At 48.4% G+C, this 20,025-nt stretch overlaps 3 protein-coding genes across 6 annotated transcripts in view; 1 reads left to right on the top strand and 2 right to left on the bottom strand.

Moving 5' to 3' along the window:
* HIRA (histone cell cycle regulator) overlaps window positions 1–6,144 on the bottom strand; it is a 93,294-nt gene extending 87,150 nt beyond the window's left edge. For both annotated transcript variants that reach the window (XM_086682260.1, XM_086682262.1), the window contains exon 1: window positions 5,844–6,144. In XM_086682260.1, coding sequence (XP_086538386.1) covers window positions 5,844–5,880 — 37 coding nt within the window. In that variant the 5' untranslated portion in view covers window positions 5,881–6,144. The remainder of the gene's footprint in view (window positions 1–5,843) is intronic.
* Window positions 6,145–6,235: 91 nt separating this feature from the next.
* Window positions 6,236–10,512, top strand: MRPL40 (mitochondrial ribosomal protein L40). 2 transcript variants are annotated; one of them, XM_086682267.1, is made up of 4 exons: window positions 6,236–6,564; window positions 7,397–7,480; window positions 8,427–8,585; window positions 10,119–10,512. In XM_086682267.1, the coding sequence occupies exons 2-4, from the start codon at window positions 7,476–7,478 to the stop codon at window positions 10,441–10,443; spliced, it is 489 nt and encodes a 162-aa protein (XP_086538393.1). In that variant the 5' UTR covers window positions 6,236–6,564; window positions 7,397–7,475; the 3' UTR covers window positions 10,444–10,512. The 2 variants fall into 2 exon arrangements, with proteins under 2 accessions (XP_086538393.1, XP_086538392.1); XM_086682266.1 differs by having other exon boundaries at window positions 6,237–7,055.
* Window positions 10,513–11,910: 1,398 nt separating this feature from the next.
* On the bottom strand, window positions 11,911–17,986 carry CD3H22orf39 (chromosome D3 C22orf39 homolog). 2 transcript variants are annotated; one of them, XM_086682269.1, is made up of 3 exons: window positions 17,835–17,986; window positions 17,520–17,687; window positions 11,911–15,060 (listed from the first exon to the last, which is right to left on the bottom strand). In XM_086682269.1, exons 1-3 carry the CDS (start codon window positions 17,970–17,972, stop codon window positions 14,932–14,934), a joined length of 435 nt encoding a protein of 144 aa, XP_086538395.1. In that variant the 5' UTR covers window positions 17,973–17,986; the 3' UTR covers window positions 11,911–14,931. The 2 variants fall into 2 exon arrangements, with proteins under 2 accessions (XP_086538395.1, XP_086538396.1); XM_086682270.1 differs by having other exon boundaries at window positions 11,911–15,057.
* Between the last annotated feature and the right edge of the window lie 2,039 nt (window positions 17,987–20,025).

Here is a 20,025-nt window from a genome sequence, read left to right as displayed (position 1 = left end):
ACAGCTCATGAGTTCGAGCCCTGAGTTCTCTACTGTCAGCGCAGTCTACTTAGGATTCTTTCTCTTTCTCCCTCTCTCTTCCCCTGTCCCCCTCCCTCTCTGCCCTCACCCGCTGGTGCTGTCTCTCAAATTAAATAAATGAACTTAAAAAAAAAAAAAATTCTCCCACCCTCCAACCCTACCACAGTGCTCCTCATCTGTCGGCTGTTTCTCCACACACTCACCCATCTAATGTTCTCTGCAACTGCTTGTTTATGATGTCTGCTGTCTCCCCCATGTGCTCCTCTCCTCCCTCTCCCTGTCTGCTTAGACAGGACGCTCCCAGCAGATAGCCCTTCTAGTCTCACTGGCTAAATGCATCACATGCTGCTCCTCAAAAGATCCTGCTATGCTGCTTGGTTCACTGTTACATTGCCAGCACTTAGCCCCTGGCACATAATCTGTACTCATTATTTGTTGAATGGATGAATTCACTGAGTGCCTCTCTTGTGCAGGACCTTCTGATGGATGATGCAGCAGACCTGGAGACCACTCCTATGAAGGTCTTTTCCTGGCCTTCAAATGGGGTTTGCTGCCTCTTGTTTGTCTCTCATTATAGTAGCTCTAGCCAGGGCAGCCTCCCTGTGATTTGGTCTATCCTAGGTTAGTTAATGCATCAAAACAGGTATGGCTTTCAAAAGCAGCAAGGTTTGACCCAAATGGGTTTTCTTTAAGCCAGAGGTGTTCTGAACCACTTGCTATCTGTTTGTTTCATTTACTCCCTTTCATAAAATGCTCTCAATCTTCCCCAGGCTTTTCCTTCTGACACTTCCACAGCAGCAGTGCCTTTTCCACCACCACAATCCAACCCCATCAAGGCTCACCCACAAACAAGGCCCTTGTCCCCAGCACTATTGTGGCTCACACGTGTAGCTCCTGGTTACCACCTGCATCGTAGAATGTAGTCTGTATGTCCTTCTCTCCCACCTACTACACAGCCTTCCATATATAGGGGTAGCCTTATTTACCTCTGATCACCATGGATCTTCTCTCCAGAATGGCTCAAAGTTTCATCCATAAATAAGTGAAAGATCCACATGTATATTATCTAAGTTAAAATCTCACCCAGTTTTCTTCTGAATCTTCTTCAAATGTATTCTGGTTCTTTTTTTAAATCAACCTACTGTCTTCAGGCATAACTCAATGAGTTATGGAGAGAGCTTGGGTTTCCTGAGCCTTGATAGGTAGCAGGTGAGACAGGTGTTATTGGCTTCATTTAACAAGTCAGGAAATGAAATTAAAAGAAACTCTGTAACACATATTTGGTGAGCAGCAGAGCACAGAGATTCAAGAACAAGACTATCTGACTCCAAAATAAAAGATAAAATTCTCGTCTTCACGAAACTTATAATCTAGTTGGAACCATGAGACAAATACATAAAAAGGCAAATAACAATAAAAATGTTCTATCTAGGGGTGCCTGGGTAACTCAGCTGGTTGAGTGACTAACTCCTGATTTTGGCTTAGGTCACGATCCCAGGGTCACGGGATTGAACACTGCATCAGGCTCTGTGCTGAGCATGGAGCCTGCTTAAGATTCTCTCTCTCTCCTCCCTTCTGCCCTTCTCCCCCACTTGCGTGCTCTCTCTCATATTTAAAAAAACAAAACAAAACAAAACAAAGTTCTTATGTAGAGCAGGGTTTCTCAATCTCAGCACCACTAACATTTTGGGCCAGATGGTTCTTTACTATGGGGGAATGTCCTGCATGCTGTAGGGTGTTCAGCAGCAGTCCCACCCTCTACCTACTAGATGCCAGTAGCACCCCCACTTCAGTTGTAAAAACCAAAAGTGTTTCCAGACATTGGCCTGTTTGAGAACCCCTGACATAAACAAACTGCAAAGCTTATCTTAACGACCACTGCAATCATAAAATATCACCATTAGGGTCCCTCCCAGGCTGTTCTCAGAGATAAGTCTGCAGTGCCCCTCTAGCAACCACGCAGGGCCTTTCCACACCCGCTGCTGACTTCATTACTGTACTATCCTGCTTGCATTTCTCCTTCAAGCTGACTTATTTATTTTCACCCAGATGCAGTATATGTCTCAGGAAGATGTCTTGAAATCCCTTCTGAAAGGACATAGGGTAGGGGGAAAAATAATCCAATTAAAGGGCAGAAGCAAAAACATACACCATAAAGCAATGTGATTAACTGACAAATTATCCCAGTGTTGAAAATTTGCCAAATGCCTTTTTACAACAATGCCATCAAAGTGTGAGCCAGAGGCCAAGGGAGGACAAGAGTTCTTTCAGTCCTGGCCCTTCTGGTTAGAATGGGCTTCCCTGAAGAGCTGAGCATGAACGCTATCTGCTCAGGGGTGAAAAATTCCAGAAACTCTCAGGAACAAAGGCCCAGGGATGGGAAGAACCATGAATTTCTTTTTTTTCTTTTTAAGTTTATTTATTTATTTTGAGAGAGAGAAAGCATGCACATGTGGAGGGAGGGGCAGAGAGAGAGGGAGAGAAAGAATCCCAAACAGACTCCATGCTGTCTGTGCAGAGCCAGACCCAGGGCTCAATGCCACGAACCATGAGATCACGACCTGAGCCAAGATCAAAAGCGGATGCTTAACTGACTGAGCGCTCCAGGCACCCCAAGAACCATGAATTTCCATGAAATTTTCTAAAATACAAACTAACCTAACTTATAAATGAACCTTATTCTGGCCAAGCCTAAAATAAAATTAAATATATATGGAATACAATATCCAAGAACACAGAGTAAAACGGGTATAAACAGTGGCTGGTACATAACTCCTATGTAAGTAATAAATATTATTAGCTTTTATTATATATCTTAATTTAAGACAGTCTTTCATATTTGAGTACAGGGTGAAATAACAGGAACAAATCTTTACATTTCCTCAACTTTACCAAGGCCTAGAAGTGGAGTCACAAGCCTAAGTATTTACAGGTAATAAATGATGGCATCTTGAATCCAGTCTGATTCCATGTTCAAGGCTCATTTCACTGTGATTTGACACACCTCAAGATTTATTAATTTACTGGTCACTTTAAAGCAGTGATTCTCAACTGGGGATGATTCTGGCCACCAGGGGATACGAGCAATGTCTGGAGACATTTTTGGTTGTCACAATTGAGTGTGTGTGTTTGGGGGTGGGGGTTGGTACTGGATTCCGATGGATTGAGGCCAGGGATATTAACATCCTACAACACACAGTATGGTCCTCACAACAATTATGTGACCCAAAGTGTCAATAGTGCTGAGGCTGAGAAACCTAGCTTAGAGGAAAGGTCTTACCAATATTATTAACCAGGAAGATGGAGACCAAAAGAATGCTTACATGCCAACAGATATTTCTTCCTTTGCCTTTAACCTGCTCTATTCTAGCTGTCCTCTCCACCATGTGTGAATGGATTCTGCCCCCACAGGTAATATGCTGGGCTCTCTGCTCCTTCCCTCTTTGGACTCTCAGACACCAGAAAAAGTATGTTCAAGCCACAGAACGGGTCAGGAGACATGAATGCAGCATCAGGAAGGCAGAAAGTGCAAGGATGCACTCTCCAAAGCACCACGGTCTTTTGGGTTTGTTAATCCAAAGTAAGTGTGATTTTACTGGCCACTAGCCACAACTCTGGCTTCTGGCTAAGCAGCCCCTGTTCCCTGCAGCAACTACTATTCACCAGTCTTTAAAAGACTGCTCAGTAGTGATCTAGATCACTATCATGTCCTTCAGATAGTGGTAATCTACCCTGACAGTCCTTCTGAACACTTGAAGAGACAGAGGTTGATTTCAGGATATTTTAAAAGAAAGTTATATCCTATCCCACCAGTCTTAATTTATTATTGTCTCTTAGATTTTGAAAGCACTTTATATTCTACCTTTTTTTGTGTCTACCTTTGCTACCAAAGATCACATTTGTACTGTGAAGAAAGCAGAGCAGATATCATCCTGTTCTATTCTAGGACCATGGAGAGAGAGAGACTATAGCAACAAGAGGCCAGAGCCCACTGCTCTGCCCACTCTGCCAGGCTGGGATGTTTGGCTGCTGGCCTGGTTGCAGACTCTCTCTCATTTGTACCTAATCGCTTAAGCATCTTGACATACTTATGCTTACATAGCATAAAACTTGTGTCTTACAAAGGAGTTTATCACAAAGTTAGAAATTATATGGCAAGAAGTAAAAGAGACTGAAGAGGGGTAGACCATACACAAAAATTGATCTAGACAAAGCATTTTAAAATAAAAATTCCTTCAGATCTTCACTTACACAGCAAACTAGTTCATAACAAAATGTTTCCTTTCCTGACTCACAAGCACCATAATTTATAATTAACGAACATTTGCTCAATTCTCCAGGGAAAGATCTACATGCTACACATCAGGAAATGCTCTTGGAGATCAGCACAGGAGAAATGAAACTCAAGTTCACCACTTTTGCTTTCATGCACAGTAAACCTAATTATGTCTTTGTAAATTATGGAAACCTCAGCATACCTCTTGTACCCAATATTTACCACATACCCTTTGTGTGGGAGGTACTGCTGAGTTTAGCAGGGAATATAGAATGAGGCCCTGCCCTGGGGCAGGGGCTGGGGCTGGGGCTGGAGGGTGAGTAACATGAAACGTAAACCCACAGGGACAGGGCACATCAAGTGGAATACAACAGGAGAAATGGGAACAACAACAAAAAAGGTGACCTCATCGGGACACTGAAAAATGAGAAAGATGTCACACAAGAAGATGGAAGGAAAGAGCACTTCTGACTGTAAGGACATACAGTTTCAGTTCAGTTCACTTGCAATAGTAGAAAACATCCTGGGATTAAGTTCAAAACTAAAAAGCTACACATGTATAAAAAAGGGGCTTCTACTTGCTCTCAAAGAAAACACTAGCTCCCTCTAGTCGCATTGCAAAGTAGAAATGAGGAACAAGACAGAATCAGGGTGACCCTTTTCCTGTCAGCAGAGACAGCCTGGAATCAGGGCTTCAGGCCTTAGGCTGGAGAAGTGCTCCCTGGGCTTCAGTGCTATCAGCAGGGAGATTGGGGAGGGGGGTGGCTCTTTCTCCTCACCTCCCTGGGGAGCAAAGGCCAATTCCTGCAGCAGTTGTGCCAATCAAGTACAACTATGACAAACTGTGCTACCAGTTTTGGGTGCTTATCTGTACGCAACCAGAGGACTGAAAGAGTCTGTTCCCCAAGGGTGTGCTCTGGAGCCACTGCCACAGGGCTAAGGAAAGCCTTCTCCTAGATCACCACTCGCCTTATGAGCTCCAACCCAAGTCACCCTGATGTCTCAGTACAGAACAAACGTGGTTCATTCAGCTGTGGGACCTTGGGGCCCGAGCCACAGTCCCCCAAATGGGGGCACTGTCACCAGATCCTGGCAGTAACAGCCCCTTCACCAGGGCAGAGATACGCATATTTCAGGTGTTCACCCTGCCACTGAAAGGCCACAAGGGGGACTGGACCCCAGTTTCAGACACAGTTTGAGCACATCCTGGCTGATGCAGACGAGTGGCAGGAGCTGGCTGGCGCCCAGGTCCGCTCCCCGGAGGCAGGCCGCGGCTCCTCCACGGACCACGGGTGGGCGACCGAGGGCTCAGTGTAAGTGCCAGGGGTGAAGGCGGATTCGCTGAGGGCAAGCGGAGCACGTGCCCGAGCTCGCCGGCTTCCCCGTGCCGAGGACAAAGTCCGCTCTCGCCAACCCCGCGGTTTGGGTACCGGGCACCGGGCGCGTCGGGGGGCGAGGCGGGCACGGCCTGTGCGCGGCTCTGACCCTACTCTAGACCCCGACCCCACTCCAGGCTCGGCCTTCCGCGACCACTGCGCGCACTCACCATTGTGGTTGACCCAGGTCGGCTTCAGGAGCTTCATTGTTCGGCCGCCGCCGCCGCCGCCGCCGCTGGGCTGAGGCGAGAGCCGTGTCCCTCAGCGCGCCCGGGCCATGGAGCCACCGCTGCTGCTTCCTCCCGCGCCGCCCTCCGGCCGCCGCCCGCCCAGCGCCCTCAGCGCCGCCGCGCCATCGCCGGCCCGCGCCCCCCTCCGCCGCCACAGCCGCCCCCCGCGCTCGGCCGCCGCCGCCGCCGCCACAGCCGCATCCCCTGCGCCGCTCCTCCTCCGGCGGCTCCCGGGCAACGCCGGAAGTCACGGCGCGCACCTGCCAAATCGCCCCGGCGGGAAACCGCTCCCTGCGCAGACGGGGCCGCCAGGCTCCTCCTTGGGTAGGGGCAAAGCAGGCTGGCTGCGCTTGGGGCCCGCCCTGGCGCGGCTGCCGCCGAGGGGGTCGGCTGGGAGTGCGGCGGGCGAACAGGGCCTCGAGTTGCAGCCCGGGCCGCCGGAGTCGGGAGGGGTCAGGATGGCGTGAACGGCCTCTCTCCAGCTCTCTACCTCGCTGGTTCCGAGTCCGACTAATTAGCTAGCTTCTGTCATTCATCAACACGCGTTTATTGGGCATCTTGAAAGCGCCAGGCCACGTGCCAGAGCCGGGATGTTGTTGCAGGCAGGGGCCGCAGCCCCGGGCTCAGACGAAAACGGGGGAACGAACTAGTCCCGGGAAGGGTCAGGGGGGATGCCGAGACGAACGCGTTTATGGAAGATAGGGGCCGTTTTCACAGACGGGGGCACTTGGACCCATAAGGACGCCCTCTCGGCCACTCCGGCTGCACTGTGGGGTCTTGGCCCTCACAGGGGCGCAGGCCGACTAATTAGGGGAACCACTGGCGGGGTCGTGCCCTCAGCCGGGGAAGGCTCTCAGCCGCAAACATAGGCGGAAAGGAAGACGTCACGCGAGGCGCTAAGCGCTCAGAGCTTGCCCGCGCGCCGTCGGGACGTGCGGGGCGGGGCCACGTCGGGGGCGGGCCAGGTGCAATCCAGCCCCCCTCAGCCGGAACGCGGGAACGCGGAGCCACGGGAAGGCCGGTCCTTTGCGCGGCGCACGGCGGGACGGACAGCCAAGGGTGTGCGCCCGGAAGCAGCCGGTCGGCTGCCAGAGGGGCCATGGCTGTCGCAGCGCTGAGAGCTTCCGCCCGCGCTCTGCGCTCGGGGAGCTGGTGAGTGCGGACCTCAGCAGTGTCTCGGGCGGGTGCCTCGCCTGTGCTCCCTCCCTGACCATTCTTGACCACTTTATCTTCGGGAGGAGCTAGCTGATGGCACCTCTTCCTGTGGTTGGAAAACCAAGGACCTGGCGAGCAGGGACCCTGCCCAAGTGCTCTCTAGTGTGAACGCGGGGGGGGGGGGGGGGAGGGGGGGGGGCGGGGGTTGAAGTCTCCCACATTGACCTCGTCGTCACATCCAATAGTTACAAGGGCCCCAGATTTTGAGTATCATAATTTTTTCCCTTTTTCCTGTTCAGTGGGGAGAATCAGACATTTATATATCCTGTCTCTTTCAGGCTTCTGGGAACTTGGCAGACACAGATTAGAGACACCCACCAGCGAGCTTCATTATTTTCCTTCTGGGAACTCATTCCCATGAGGTAAACTACCGTGGGCCTGACCTCTTTGGGGGTGTCAGCGGGAGACTGATGTGCATATGAACAGAAGAAAGCAAGAGACCACTGGACATTGTTTGCAAAATTAATTTCCTGCAAATTTTCTCAGTAAAATTTTGGCAGATGCTTTTCTGTCTTTCAGCATTCTATATGTGGAACACTGCTGTCTGTAAACACAAAACAAAAATTTAACTTAAAAGTGGTTTAAATAAAAATTAGTTTTAGAGGGATTCTTGTATGTTTTAAAGGACACAGCATAGACTTGTTTCTCCATGGGCCTTCCATTTCTGCTTCCCTGGAGAGGTGGGGAGAGGCATGAGGACTAGATTTCCCACCTAGGAGTCCGGATACTTTCTAGGGACTTGATTCACAAAGCTCAGTCTTGATGCTAGAGAATTTAATTTTTAGTAGTATATTATCACCAGAGGATATATGTTCTCAGGAGTACATCAGACTTTTGTCAATGCTCTAGGATGGGGAAATTTGTTAAGAAATCCTGAAAAGTAAATAGGGATATGCCAGTCACTTTTATTATACTGTCTTAGTCTTACTAAAATCACTTTTAATAAAAAATCACAAATCCATTTATAACGTAATGATTTTCTAATTCATCCGTTTAGTATTTTCAGTTTCCATTGCAACCCCAAGGCACACCTGAACCCAACACTAAAGATGAGTACTTTTAATTTATATCCTGATGCCATATGAAGTTTTTCTAGCCCTTCCTGGCTTAACAGTACCGACAGTTCTCACAAGGATCCTGGATTGGAGGCCATCTCCCTTACACACTCCACTGGTGAGGTTAGACCCCTGCATAGTTCCTTCCCCAGTGGAGAGCTCAGTATAAGTTCAGGGCACTTCACCTAGTGCCATGTCTCAGCATGTTCCTGAACCTGAAGAGGAAAATGTCTAATGTTTGCTTTTCCATTAGAGCGGAACCTCTGAGAAAAAAGAAAAAGGTAGATCCTAAAAAAGACCAAGCAGCAAAGGACCGTTTGAAAAAGAGAATCAGACGACTGGAGAAAGCTAGCCAGGAGCTAATCCCCATTGAAGATTTTATAACACCTGTGAAGCTCTTGGATAAAGCAAGGTAAGGGTCCTCTAGGGTTGAGGTTCTCAGGACAAAAAAGAGTTCCATCATCTTTGGCTAGTTTTGTCTGCATTTCATGCCTGTGACAGGAAGGGGTGAGTGGGTGTGGGGTGACTAGGTCCTGGTCTGAGTCCTTTTCTCCTTGACTGTCTTGTGGGAGTTGGCAAAAGCATTCTTTTTTACTTTTTTAAATATTTATTTATTTTTTTTTTTTCAACGTTTATTTATTTTTGGGACAGAGAGAGACAGAGCATGAACGGGGGAGGGGCAGAGAGAGAGGGAGACACAGAATTGGAAACAGGCTCCAGGCTCTGGGCCATCAGCCCAGAGCCCGACGCGGGGCTCGAACTCACAGACCGCGAGATCGTGACCTGGCTGACGTCAGACGCTTAACCGACTGCGCCACCCAGGCACCCCTAAATATTTATTTTCAAGAGAGCGAGCGAGCACAAAAGCCGGGGGGGGGAGGTGGGGGGACACACACAGAGGATCCAAGCAGCTCTGTGCTGACAGGAGAGCCTGATGCAGGGCTTGAACTGGCGAACCACGAGATCATGACCTGAGCTGAAGTCAGACACCCAGCCAACTAAGCCACGCAGGCACCTCAGTTGGCAAAAGCATTCTTTGGTGGTGCTCTTGAATGGCTGAGATGGGAAAGAAACTTGGAATAACTGTTTGATAAGCCAGTTCATATTGTTGCTTTCTTGCAAGAGGAGTTTTAGCTATATGACTGATGACTTGGGTCTTGGGTCTGCAGCCCTTGCCCCATCTTGATGGTAGAAAACACTTAGCCTCAAGCTTTATGATACAAATGCTCATAGTTGGCATGTGTTGTGTGTAGGCTTGTTGTGTGCTGCCGTGTAAAAAGTGTACCATTTATAAAGTAGCACTTTGCCATACCTATGGGACATGGCACGTGCTTTTTTGGTACTCTAGTGGGCTGATCTGGGCTCTTGACTCCCTGGGATTTGGGTGTCCATTTTCATAACACCACTTCACTGAAAAGTCACCTCTCCCCAAAGGTAGTCTCAGCCTGGGGCAGAGGAAGTGCTACCAATTTTCTTAGAGCATCGCTGTTTCTTGCGTCCACATAAAGCAAATAGCACTGGCTTCCAGTGTCAGTTACAGCTGTTACACCAACATTCCATTCTTTTTTTTTTTTTTTTTTTCAACGTTTATTTATTTTTGGGACAGAGAGAGACAGAGCACGAACGGGGGAGGGGCAGAGAGAGAGGGAGACACAGAATCGGAAACAGGCTCCAGGCTCTGAGCCATCAGCCCAGAGCCTGACGCGGGGCTCGAACTCACGGACCGCGAGATCGTGACCTGGCTGAAGTCGGACGCTTAACCGACTGCGCCACCCAGGCGCCCCAACATTCCATTCTTTATTTTGTCCCTAACTTCCATGTTTTTCTCAAAGTCTCATCTGTTTCTGGCAGTGGGGAGGGCTGGGTCATATGCAGTCACCCAGACTGCCTGGCCAGTGACACTGGTGATCCCCAACTTCACACCTTTGGATTTGTGTGTTCCCAGACAGCGGCCTCACATGGAGCTTCCTTTTGAGGAGAGTGAGCGGAGAGCTCTGCTTCTGAAGAAGTGGTCCCTGTATAAGCATCGAGAGCATGAGATGGAGAGAGATGCCATCAAGTCCATGCTTGAGGCCCAACAGGAAGCTCTGCAGGAGCTGCAACTCCTGTCCCCAGAGCTACATGCGGAGGCCACCAAGCGGGACCCCAATTTGTTCCCCTTTGAAAAAGAAGGGCCAGATTACACGCCACCAGTCTCCAACTACCAGCCCCCTGAAGGCAGGTACCATGACATCACCAAGGTGTATACACAGGTGGAGTTTAAGAGGTAGAGCTGCAGGCTGCCTTTAGAGCCAGAACAGGACTCAAGCACGTTGTGAATAAATGTTTAATCAAGTGTCTGTTTTATGTTAGAGTCAAAATTAATTCACCTGAGAATGGATGGGGGTGAGAGATGCTACCCTTCCTTGTCTGGTATTGGGGAATGAATGGCCAAGACTTTGAGTAAAAAGATTCCAATCCTGTGGGGCAGACACCACCAGCAAGAGGCACAAAGTACCTCAAGGAGAAATGAAGGATATGCAGGTTTTGTACTGTGTATCGCACGCCTGTGCAGACAGGCAGAACCTTCTCGTTGGGGCAGATGGAGCACTTGGGTTTCCTTGTATCTTTGGCAGGGCCAGCTTTGGGTTTTAGGCTGGGAAGGGAGGCTGAAGAGACTGGAGCAAGCCTGGGACACACTAAAGTTGCTGTGTCCCCTAGGAGCACATGGCACCCCTCTTATTCAAGTGCTGTTAGTCTAGAACAATGAACGTATTAATGTGCTGGGCTGCGAGAACAAAGTACCCTAAACCAAGAGGCTTGAACAACAGTTGTTCTGGAGGCCAGAACTCTCAAGATCAAAGGGGTTGGCAGCATTGGTTTCTCCTGAAACCTCTCTCCTTTAGTTTGCAGAGCTGCCTTCTCAGTGTCCTCACAGGGTCATCATCCTTCTGTGCCTCTCTTAATAAGGATACCAGTCAAATTGGATTACAGCCTACTTTAATGATCCCATTTTAAGTTAATTACCTCTTTCAGCATCTTATCTATAAAGTACCATTCTGACATACTTGGAGTTAAAGCTTAAACATAGGAATGGGGCGGGGGGCACAATTCAGGCCATAAATAGTGAAGGTCAAGTGAACAAATAGAGCCTGCTAGCCACCTCAGAAAAGCTTTGGGTTCTTCACTACCTTGGTGCTGATAAACTGGGGAAACAATTGAGTAAGACTTCAGGTTTTCCTAGTGTGTGGTTCACTTCTGGTTTACTTAGATAAATGTTTTTACCGGAGAAAAACCTGCCTAAGGATTCTAAGTTCTTTGGCTCTACCTATGAGCCAGTCACCGAATCCAGCCACTTTTCACCTCATTGCTACCTCTGAGGTCCACGCCATTGCCAACTTTTGCCTGTTCCACTGCAGCAGCCAACTCATCTCTCCATGTGGGCATTCCCCTTGCCCCTGCCAAGCTCCTCTGCAAGGCAACCAGAGGGCTCTGTGAAGCACAAGCCAGGTCAGGCATTTGGCTCCTGACCACCCTGATTACACCTTACAGCCCCCCATCCACCTTCCCCTGGTCTGCACATGGCACTTACTTATTCCTTGTGGCCTGTGTGCCCCTTTCTCTACAAGGCTCAAGCCTCTTAATCCAAGTCTGGGCTCCGATGTTGCCTTCCCCACCTCCCTGCCTACTGCAGGTGCTTTGCAGTAGTGCTTTTCGAACAGTTTTCATCCATTAGGTTATATAATCAATTCATGGGGTCATGGCCAGCAGTTTTAACTTTTTATTTTGAAGTAGTTACAGATTCACAGGAGGTTGGAAATAAGGATGCAGGGAGGGGCTGTGTGTGGTTCTCCCAGTCTCAAGTGTCAACATCTTAAACACCAAGTAGTGTCAGTACCCAGAGACTGACATAGGTACAGCCTAGAGTGTATTTAGATTTCCCACTATGTCTGCAATCATCTGTGTGTATGCCTAGCACTACAAAATGTCATCACACATTCAGCTCTGTATATGTGAAGGTTCCATTACCACAGAATGCCCTTGTGTGCCCCTTAATAGCCACATCCACATCCCTCTTCCCATCCCTAACCCTTGGCAGCAGTAACCATTCTCCATCTATAATTACATCATCTCACCAGTGTTACATAAATGGAACTATCATATGTATCCATTTAACTCCGCATGGTTTCCTTGAGTTTCACCCAAGTTGCCACATGTGCAGCAGTTTATTTTCAGTGGCACAGAACTGAAAATGTCAGTGTACCACACTATACAAGGATTGTTTTGTGAAACTTGTTTCAACCATATATGCTGTATACAAAGTATGTACAGATCATAAAACCCGTTATTATGGGTTTCATAAGAGAAATTTAAGAGATCCTGCTCTATTTTCTTCACAGCACTTAACATTACTTTAGACTTATTTAATGATGTTTAAATGTTTTGTCTGTCTCCTAAACTCAACTAAAACTCTTTGAAGTAACTTGCCCATTTCAAGACTGCAATCCTAGAGCCTGAGCCCTCCTGGCATGTAGCAGGTGCTCAGATGTTGTGAAGGGTGAACACAGGAGGAGGTGTAGGAACATTCTGTGCAATGATGATTATTTGTCAACGTGGAACTCACTGAGTAGCAGAGAAGGAATAAGACTTCTTAACAGAGCAGTCAGTGGCAGGCAGCCCCCGGCCCTAAAGAAGCACGTAGAGTGTGGATCCCTTGAGGTGAGCCCTTCAGGACTGCTGGCTGCTATTGCAGCCCTGCCCCAGGAAGCCCAAGGGATCATATGCAGATTGGAAAATTCAAATATCCCTTATGTTTCCGAGTGAAGAGGATGCCCGTAGATCGCCAGCAGCCTTCCCTCTCCTTCTTGGCCTAAAATGCTCCAGAAAGTAGCCACACCACAAAAGAGATACCCTGGTTGACTCAGATGTGAAGGCACCCCACCCTGGGATGGGCTCTTTATACTCACCTCTGTTCCTGGGCTCCTATGTGCACACCCACACCACTCTCAGGGACACACACACAGGGAGAAACCATAGGGAACCTGTGTACACACATCCCCACCACTCAACAGGTACATACACACACAGGAAGGAGTTATTGGGGTCCTAGGTGCACACAACTCCCCCCCCCCCCCCCCCCCGTCACCTCACAGGTACAAACATACAGGGGGAGGCTACTGGAACCTATGTGCACACCCCTCACTACTCCCAGGTATACAGTCACAAGGAAGGACCACTGGGGACCTGTGTGCACATTCTCCCCTTGCCCCCCACTCACAAGTACATACACACTCAGGAAAGGCTACTGAGGACCTACGCGCAGATCCCCTAACATTTACAGGTACATGCAGTCACAGGGACTCGACATAGCAAAGGAGAAAATGCACATGAAAAGGCAAAGTTTTCTTTAATGTATGCCTTTCTGAAGTGATGGGATTATTTTGCCCCGAAGAGTGTGTTAAAAGATGGTGGAGTTAAAACATGTCCTTTCTGGCCAGGTTGGGGCCCAGTCGTGAAGAAGTACTAAAATGCGGTGGGCCCGGGGCACCTGGGTGGCTCAGTTGGTTAAGTGTCCGACTTCAGCTCAGGTCATGATCTCACAGTTCGTGGGTTCGAGCCCCGCATCGGGCTCTGTGCTGACAGCTCAGAGCCTGGAACCTGCTTCGGATTCTATGTTTCCCTCTCTCTCTGCTCCTCTCCTGCTCACACTCTGTCTCTCTCTCTCAAAAATAAGCATTAAAAAATAAACAAATAAAATGCGGTGGGCCTCACTGGCCAGGAAGGAGCAGGGAGGGTGCTGGGCACACAGCCAGCCTCACCCTCAGCACCATACAATGGGGCCTGCTATGCAGCCACAAGATGCAAAATTATTAGTAATAAAAAGACCTCTTCAAGAACTAGAGTTCTTGTTGGTTCATATGCATATATTTTTAAAACATCTACAAGAGTATAAGCACACAAAATCCCAAAACTCTCCCAGTACAACAATGTCAGGTGCTAAATCTAACAATCTCAACTATTAAATTGTGGATTTAATGGTCAGCTTTTGTTTGGAATAAAATATGTGAAATGGCTTTTGATATAATCTACATTTTCTAAAAATGACCAAGGGATATTCTGAAGGAAAGAGACCAAAATTCCATTGTGTCTCGGGCTTGGCTTTCTTAAGCCAAGAGTCTATGAACCCTTTTAACGCAAGCTTGTGTATTCTGTACCTGTGTTCATTTCTTAAAAACCAGAGTCTTCAAGAGGCCTATCTCGTAGGAGAAGAAACACCCCATCTGTGTCCGCAGAGGAACTGAGTGGGCTGTAGCTCTGTGTAAGCACCAGGGACTGGCAATGCAGTTTCACCAAATCCAGGACCAGGAAAGGCATTCACTACAACACAACCATTTAGCTACCTCATTCTGATCCCCCTACATGACCACTTGGGTCAGGGCTACCACTCAAGAATTTACCTGAGAATGCTGCTGTCCCCAAGAGGGGAACATGAACCAGCCTGACCTGGCTGCTCACTGGGATCTGCAGTGGTGTCTGGCATCCTGGAAGCTGTGCAGTGGGTGAAATTGTCTTTCAGAGCATTGCAGCAGCAGGTGCAGTTCAGGTTCAGTTCCTCTGAATGCAGGTGAAGGGTGCGCAAGTAGGGCTGGAGACCTCAGGCTCTGTGTTCTAGGCGGTAGAAGCTCTCAGGGACCGACTAGACTCTTTTGGCCAGTCACTGTCCTTAGGGTCCTGCGATAGCCCCACTTAGATCAGGGGAAGCCATTCAGGAGTGCTTGTCACTGGTCTTTCTCCTCCTGTGGCAGAGGGAGGTGCCAGTCTGCAGGAGGGCTCTGCCTCAGAGCCCACACGAGGGTGTGTTTCCGTGCAGCCTGGACTCTTGCACGCTCACTCTCACAGAGGGACTGCTGTGCAAAGGAGACCCCAATCACTTCTGGCTCACATGGCCCTTGAATCTCCCTCCTCCATAGCACCCTCCCAAACACAAGTCAGACAAACTTGGCTGCTTCCACCTAATAAACCTTGGCGATTGTTCCGTATTAGAACACACACATATAGATCATACTTTCTCCCAAGCTACTGTGAAAAACTATTGTGCAGTTCACCATAATTTGAGTAAATTTTAAAATGTCTTCTCCTGGGTCTCAGGGCTTGATGCTTTCGGTCGACCTAATCAGGTTTACCTCCTGAGACCAGGATGGGGCTGAGAAGAGAAACAAGAGTCTGAAAGAGTGGCTAGAGTTGGGAGGGTAAGGCAAGAGACACATGAGCAGGGAGCCCCAGACAGGCAAGGAGGAATCTAGATGAAAGACAATAGGTGACACTCAACCAGCAGGCTTTTCTCTGCCACTCCCGCACCTCCCCCCACCTGCTCCCTGCCAAATAAACACAGGGCAGTACCTTACCACCATGAAAGGTGCACTTGGTAGGCACCAGGTGTTCGACTAGCCTTTTTACACATATAATTTCACCTTCTCTAATTGTCTTTGCTAGAGCTCAACTGTCTCAATGTTTTTGTTCTTGTTTAAAAAGCAATCAGCAATGCAAAGAACATGAAAAACTCCCAGACTTCTGGAACTGAGGTGAAATTCACAGCTTCCTCAACACAATTTTAGAACTAAATTTTAATGCTACACATTTCCCTGATGATGGAATAATCTACTGGCTATTGTACTTCCTCAGTTTTTCACTAAACCATATACTACAGGTTCCTTTCCCTGCCCAGATAGATTCGCTATTTATTCTTTTTAATGGCTATGTAATACCCCACTGTTTGGAGGAAGTTATTTGGTTAAATGTCTATTAGTGGCATTTAGGATGCTTTCAGGTTTTGTGCTATCACAAATAGTGATGCAATGGATATTTTAAACTTTTAACTGTGCACTGTTACCCAATTACTTCCCTAGGATGGACTTTCAGAAGTAAAACTAGGGGGTCAAAAGGTATTCGTTTGGATAATCAGATGGAATTGTTGGATAATCAGAACACGTAACACTCCACAAACACTTGCACACGTACCCCTGCTTCTCCACATCCTTACAGACACTTCTGATGTGTCACTGGGCAGAAACCACTGGTCATCTGACCTTGTATCCCAGGCCATTTGATTTTTTTGAATGAATTCCTTCTTCCTGCCCTTTGCCAAACTTTTCTATTCTGAAATAATCCCCATTAAATCTTTTTTTTAATGTTTGTTTAATTAGAGAGAGAGAGAGATGGAGAGCAAGCAGGGGAGGGGTAGATAGAGGGGGTAAGAGAGAGTATCCAAAACAGGCTCCACACTGTCAGCACAGAATATGACTTGGGGCTCAAACCCACACCATGAGATTATGACCTGAGCCTAAACCAGGAGTCTGACACTTAACTGACTGAGCCACCCACGCACTCCCCATTTTTCTTACTGATATATGAGCTCTCTCTTAAAAAAAGAAAGAAAAAAAAGTCATTAACCTCTTCCTGTATAGGCTATAAGCTATTGTTTAAAATTTTTTGACTTCCACTTATGGATTTGTCATCACTTTCTTTTATACAGGAGCTTGGTTTCCATATCTGTTTGTCTGTTTCAATAATCACATACATTTAACCATGCTGAAGCAGTCCCCAGTCCTGCTGGGCCCTCACCCCTTTCCCATGAGCACTGCACCTTCAAGCTTCTCTCCATCTCCCCAACCAAAAACAGCTCTAAGGCACGGAAGGTGCCAGAAGGGCAGGGGCTCGGTTTTCATCACTCCTGTATCTCTAAGAGCTCCCATCATGATAAGTATCCGCTGAATGAATGGAAAACTAGAACTATCTCCTCATTGGTCTCTTTGCCCCTCCATAATACATTCTCCCACCATGGCAGTCAAACTGACCTTTTAAAGATACAAATCAAGTCATACTTCCCAGCACACGTTTACACTTGAATCTAAACCCTTTTTTAAGGCCCACCAGATACCACCTGGTACCTCTCCAGCCTCACCCCCTACCTCTCTACAGCCCACCCTCCTTCTGCTCCAAACACCTGGACCTTCTTTCTGTTCTTCAGATGTGCCCGCCTGGGTCTGGGTGAAGGTTCTTAAGGCTGGTTTCTGGTTTTTCAGGCCTCCCCAATATCCCCTTCTCTGCAGGCCTGCTAAGAACACTAACACTCTCTCCCTCCAAACTCTAAACTTTCCTCCTTTGTCTTCAATGTATGAAAGCCCCGATGATATGCTAATTTTTCGTATTTCTCAAAAGAAAGGAAGCACAAAAAGAGGAGGGACCCAGTGAGTACTGCTCTCCGACGTCTCAGGACTTGGAACGTGGGAAGGGCGTGATCCGTGCACTCGGACGCTTCAGCAATACACCCCCTCGGCCCAGCGCCACCCCTGGCTCCCTGGCACACCTGGGCCTCCGCGCTCCGGCGCTCCTCCCACTCTCGGCAGTTGGCCAGGTCGCGCCGCCACTGCTCGCAGGCTGGCCGCTCGCCGTGGACGTAGTAGTGGTGCAGGAAGTGCCGCGCGCTGCGGCAGAGCTTCCACTCAGCGCTGTAGGTCTCGCAGGGGCGCGGCGGCTGCAGTGAGAAGCTCGCCTGAGCCGGAGGCCTCTGCGCTGCCCGCCCAGATGCCCATCCCGCCTCCTCCTTGGAAGAAGGCTCGGATAATCCGGTCACAAGGTCCGAGGAGGTTCCCCCCACTTCCCGGGCGCCCCCAGCACTTACCCGCCAGCCGCCACCATCCGCCATTACCGGGCGACTGCCGAATCCCTCCTCTGAACTCGCTAGCCAATGAAAATTGAAGAAAGCCCGCACCGTATGATTGACGGATTGACGAACCAATGAACTCAGAGATATGCCCATAACTCCTCACCCACCTCCTAGTCACGAGCTAATAAACAAGACATCAGGGCAGAACAGCCAATAACACCCGGGGGCGGTGGCACGTGGAAAGGCGGGGCCCATGAGGCCCAAGGGATGCGGGGGGGGGGGGGGGGGGGCCCGAGGGTAAGAGTCTGTAGTCCATCCTGGAGGCCAAAGGAAAGACAGCTGCCTGGTGTCTGGCGGGCGGCCCAGGTAGCACTTCGTTACCTATTTCTGAAACCACGGGGTCCAGGCCGGTTTCATTTTCATAAACCTCAAAAGATAGGGCTCATTTTCATAAGCACATACTGAGCATCAACTCCATGTGACGAAGCTGCCATGTCTGCGGCTACAGTAGTTTCACTTGAGTGTCCACTTGAGGGTGAGGGTGAACTCACAAAATAACCTGTATTGGCTGGGCGGGGGTCTAGAGAGCCCAAAGATGTCCTGAAGGAACCCAGGCTAGTAGTGGAGGCTAGCGAAGGATGTTTCCACCACAGTGGCAGGCTGGTCCAAGGCATGGAGGCTGCGTGTGACAAGGGGCAGAGAAGAAGCCTTAATAAGTAAGTATGGGGCAGTTTGTATGTCTGATTAGGAATGAAGGCTTTACTCTGAGACATGGGAAGACATGGAAAGTTTGTAAACAAAAGAGGTCCACAAGAGGAAATAAAAGCAAAGAAGCTAGTGAATCTGAGTAGTCCTGCAATACCTATGCAGTGGGTCTCCAACTTGGGAAAACTTAGTCATCTGCTGGGGAGCCTCTTACAATGCAGTTGCTGGACCCACCCCAGGAATGAGACAGGGTCAGACTCTCAAGGTGGGCCAGAATGCTGCAATTTTACCAGGAGTCCTGCCAAGCTGGCTCATAGACCAAGCTTGAAGACAGAGAGGGCTGCAGACCAGGGGGCAGCAGTAATGACAGGGTGACCCCTCCCCTCTATATCACCAGAAGGCCCACCAAAAGAGTCCACCTGCAGCCCAGGCAAAAAGAAGTGTGGCTCCAGCAAAGCACCAGGAGTGGTTTTATTGCATACACTGTAGATGTTGCTTAGGAAAGACAAAAACCCAAGGCCAGTGCCTTACTTTAATATTCATTAGGCATCAAATGATACATTAGCCAGTGTGATCCTGCAAATGGAGGCTGCCTACCCACCAAGGAGGGATTCTATTTCAGCTAGTGAAAGAGAGATCCCCTTAAGTGGAGGGTCAGGAAAGTCACAGCAGTGCTTCATGCCTCTTAATACCTTGTCCATCATCAGTGGTGACAGTCTGGGCAATAGTCCAGCTCTTGTCTTCATGACAATCATCTATTCTCTTGACTTGATGACATGTGGGTGGACCCTGGAGCAACCATCCTGAAGGGGGCATCCTCTCTTGAGTGTTCAAGGAGCTCTGTCCAGAGATGGAATCCTCTGTTTTCAAGCAGGAGTCCTGGTACAAGAGGAGACCCTGCTCGGGCTGACAATCCCAACACAGGGTTCAGAGAACCTCACTTCTCCCTACATTCTCCAGAAGTCCTACACAGAAGCTCTTTTCTAATGGCAGGATGGAACAAGGGACACCTGCAAGCAAGTCTTCCTCCAACTTCTGGTTGGAGGCCCGGTTGGGGCAACCCATGTTGGTACCTAATCAAACATTTGGAAGCAATCCAGGTTTTAGTCATTGCCCATTTTTATTTGAAATTCTTGATGTAAAATTATTTTCAAGGAACAAAAGAGATTAAATTAGATTAACATGTCAAAAGATCTCACATTATAGAAAGTGATCTGAGACCAAATTAATATTAATAAAAAAGATAGGCCAGCAGAACCTTGGATAATTTAATACATTAAAACTGGGAGTGGGAGGTAGGGAAGGAGAAAGAGGAATGTACCTTTAGCACTTATTTATTCTAATTTGTATTTGTGCTTCATCATGAAGTTGTTTTACTGTAGAACAGATTCATTTAGGTTTATTCACTCATATTTCCATATGAAATCAAAATACAAGTGGAAATGTATTCAGATCAGGAATCCACCTTCTGATGGTTCTTTTGAAAAAAAAAAATCAATAT

This window comes from Puma concolor, chromosome D3, assembly GCF_028749965.1.
Source record: "Puma concolor isolate L17-30 chromosome D3, mPumCon1.1.hap2, whole genome shotgun sequence".
NCBI lineage: Eukaryota > Metazoa > Chordata > Mammalia > Carnivora > Felidae > Puma > Puma concolor.
This window is presented reverse-complemented; position numbering and strand designations above follow the sequence as displayed.

Excerpts from the sequence above, each read along its gene's own strand:
- MRPL40 (XM_086682266.1), top strand. The coding sequence starts at position 7,003 with ATGGCTGTCGCAGCGCTGAGAGCTTCCGCCCGCGCTCTGCGCTCGGGG. Across the intron at positions 7,056-7,396 it reads GCTCTGCGCTCGGGGAGCTG|GCTTCTGGGAACTTGGCAGA; the intron begins GTGAGTGCGGAC and ends TGTCTCTTTCAG. Across the intron at positions 7,481-8,426 it reads TGGGAACTCATTCCCATGAG|AGCGGAACCTCTGAGAAAAA; the intron begins GTAAACTACCGT and ends CTTTTCCATTAG.
- CD3H22orf39 (XM_086682269.1), bottom strand. The coding sequence starts at position 17,972 with ATGGGCATATCTCTGAGTTCATTGGTTCGTCAATCCGTCAATCATACG. Across the intron at positions 17,688-17,834 it reads CGGATGGTGGCGGCTGGCGG|CCGCCGCGCCCCTGCGAGAC; the intron begins GTAAGTGCTGGG and ends TTCTCACTGCAG. Across the intron at positions 15,061-17,519 it reads GCCGGAGCGCGGAGGCCCAG|CAGTCCCTCTGTGAGAGTGA; the intron begins GTGTGCCAGGGA and ends TCCTTTGCACAG.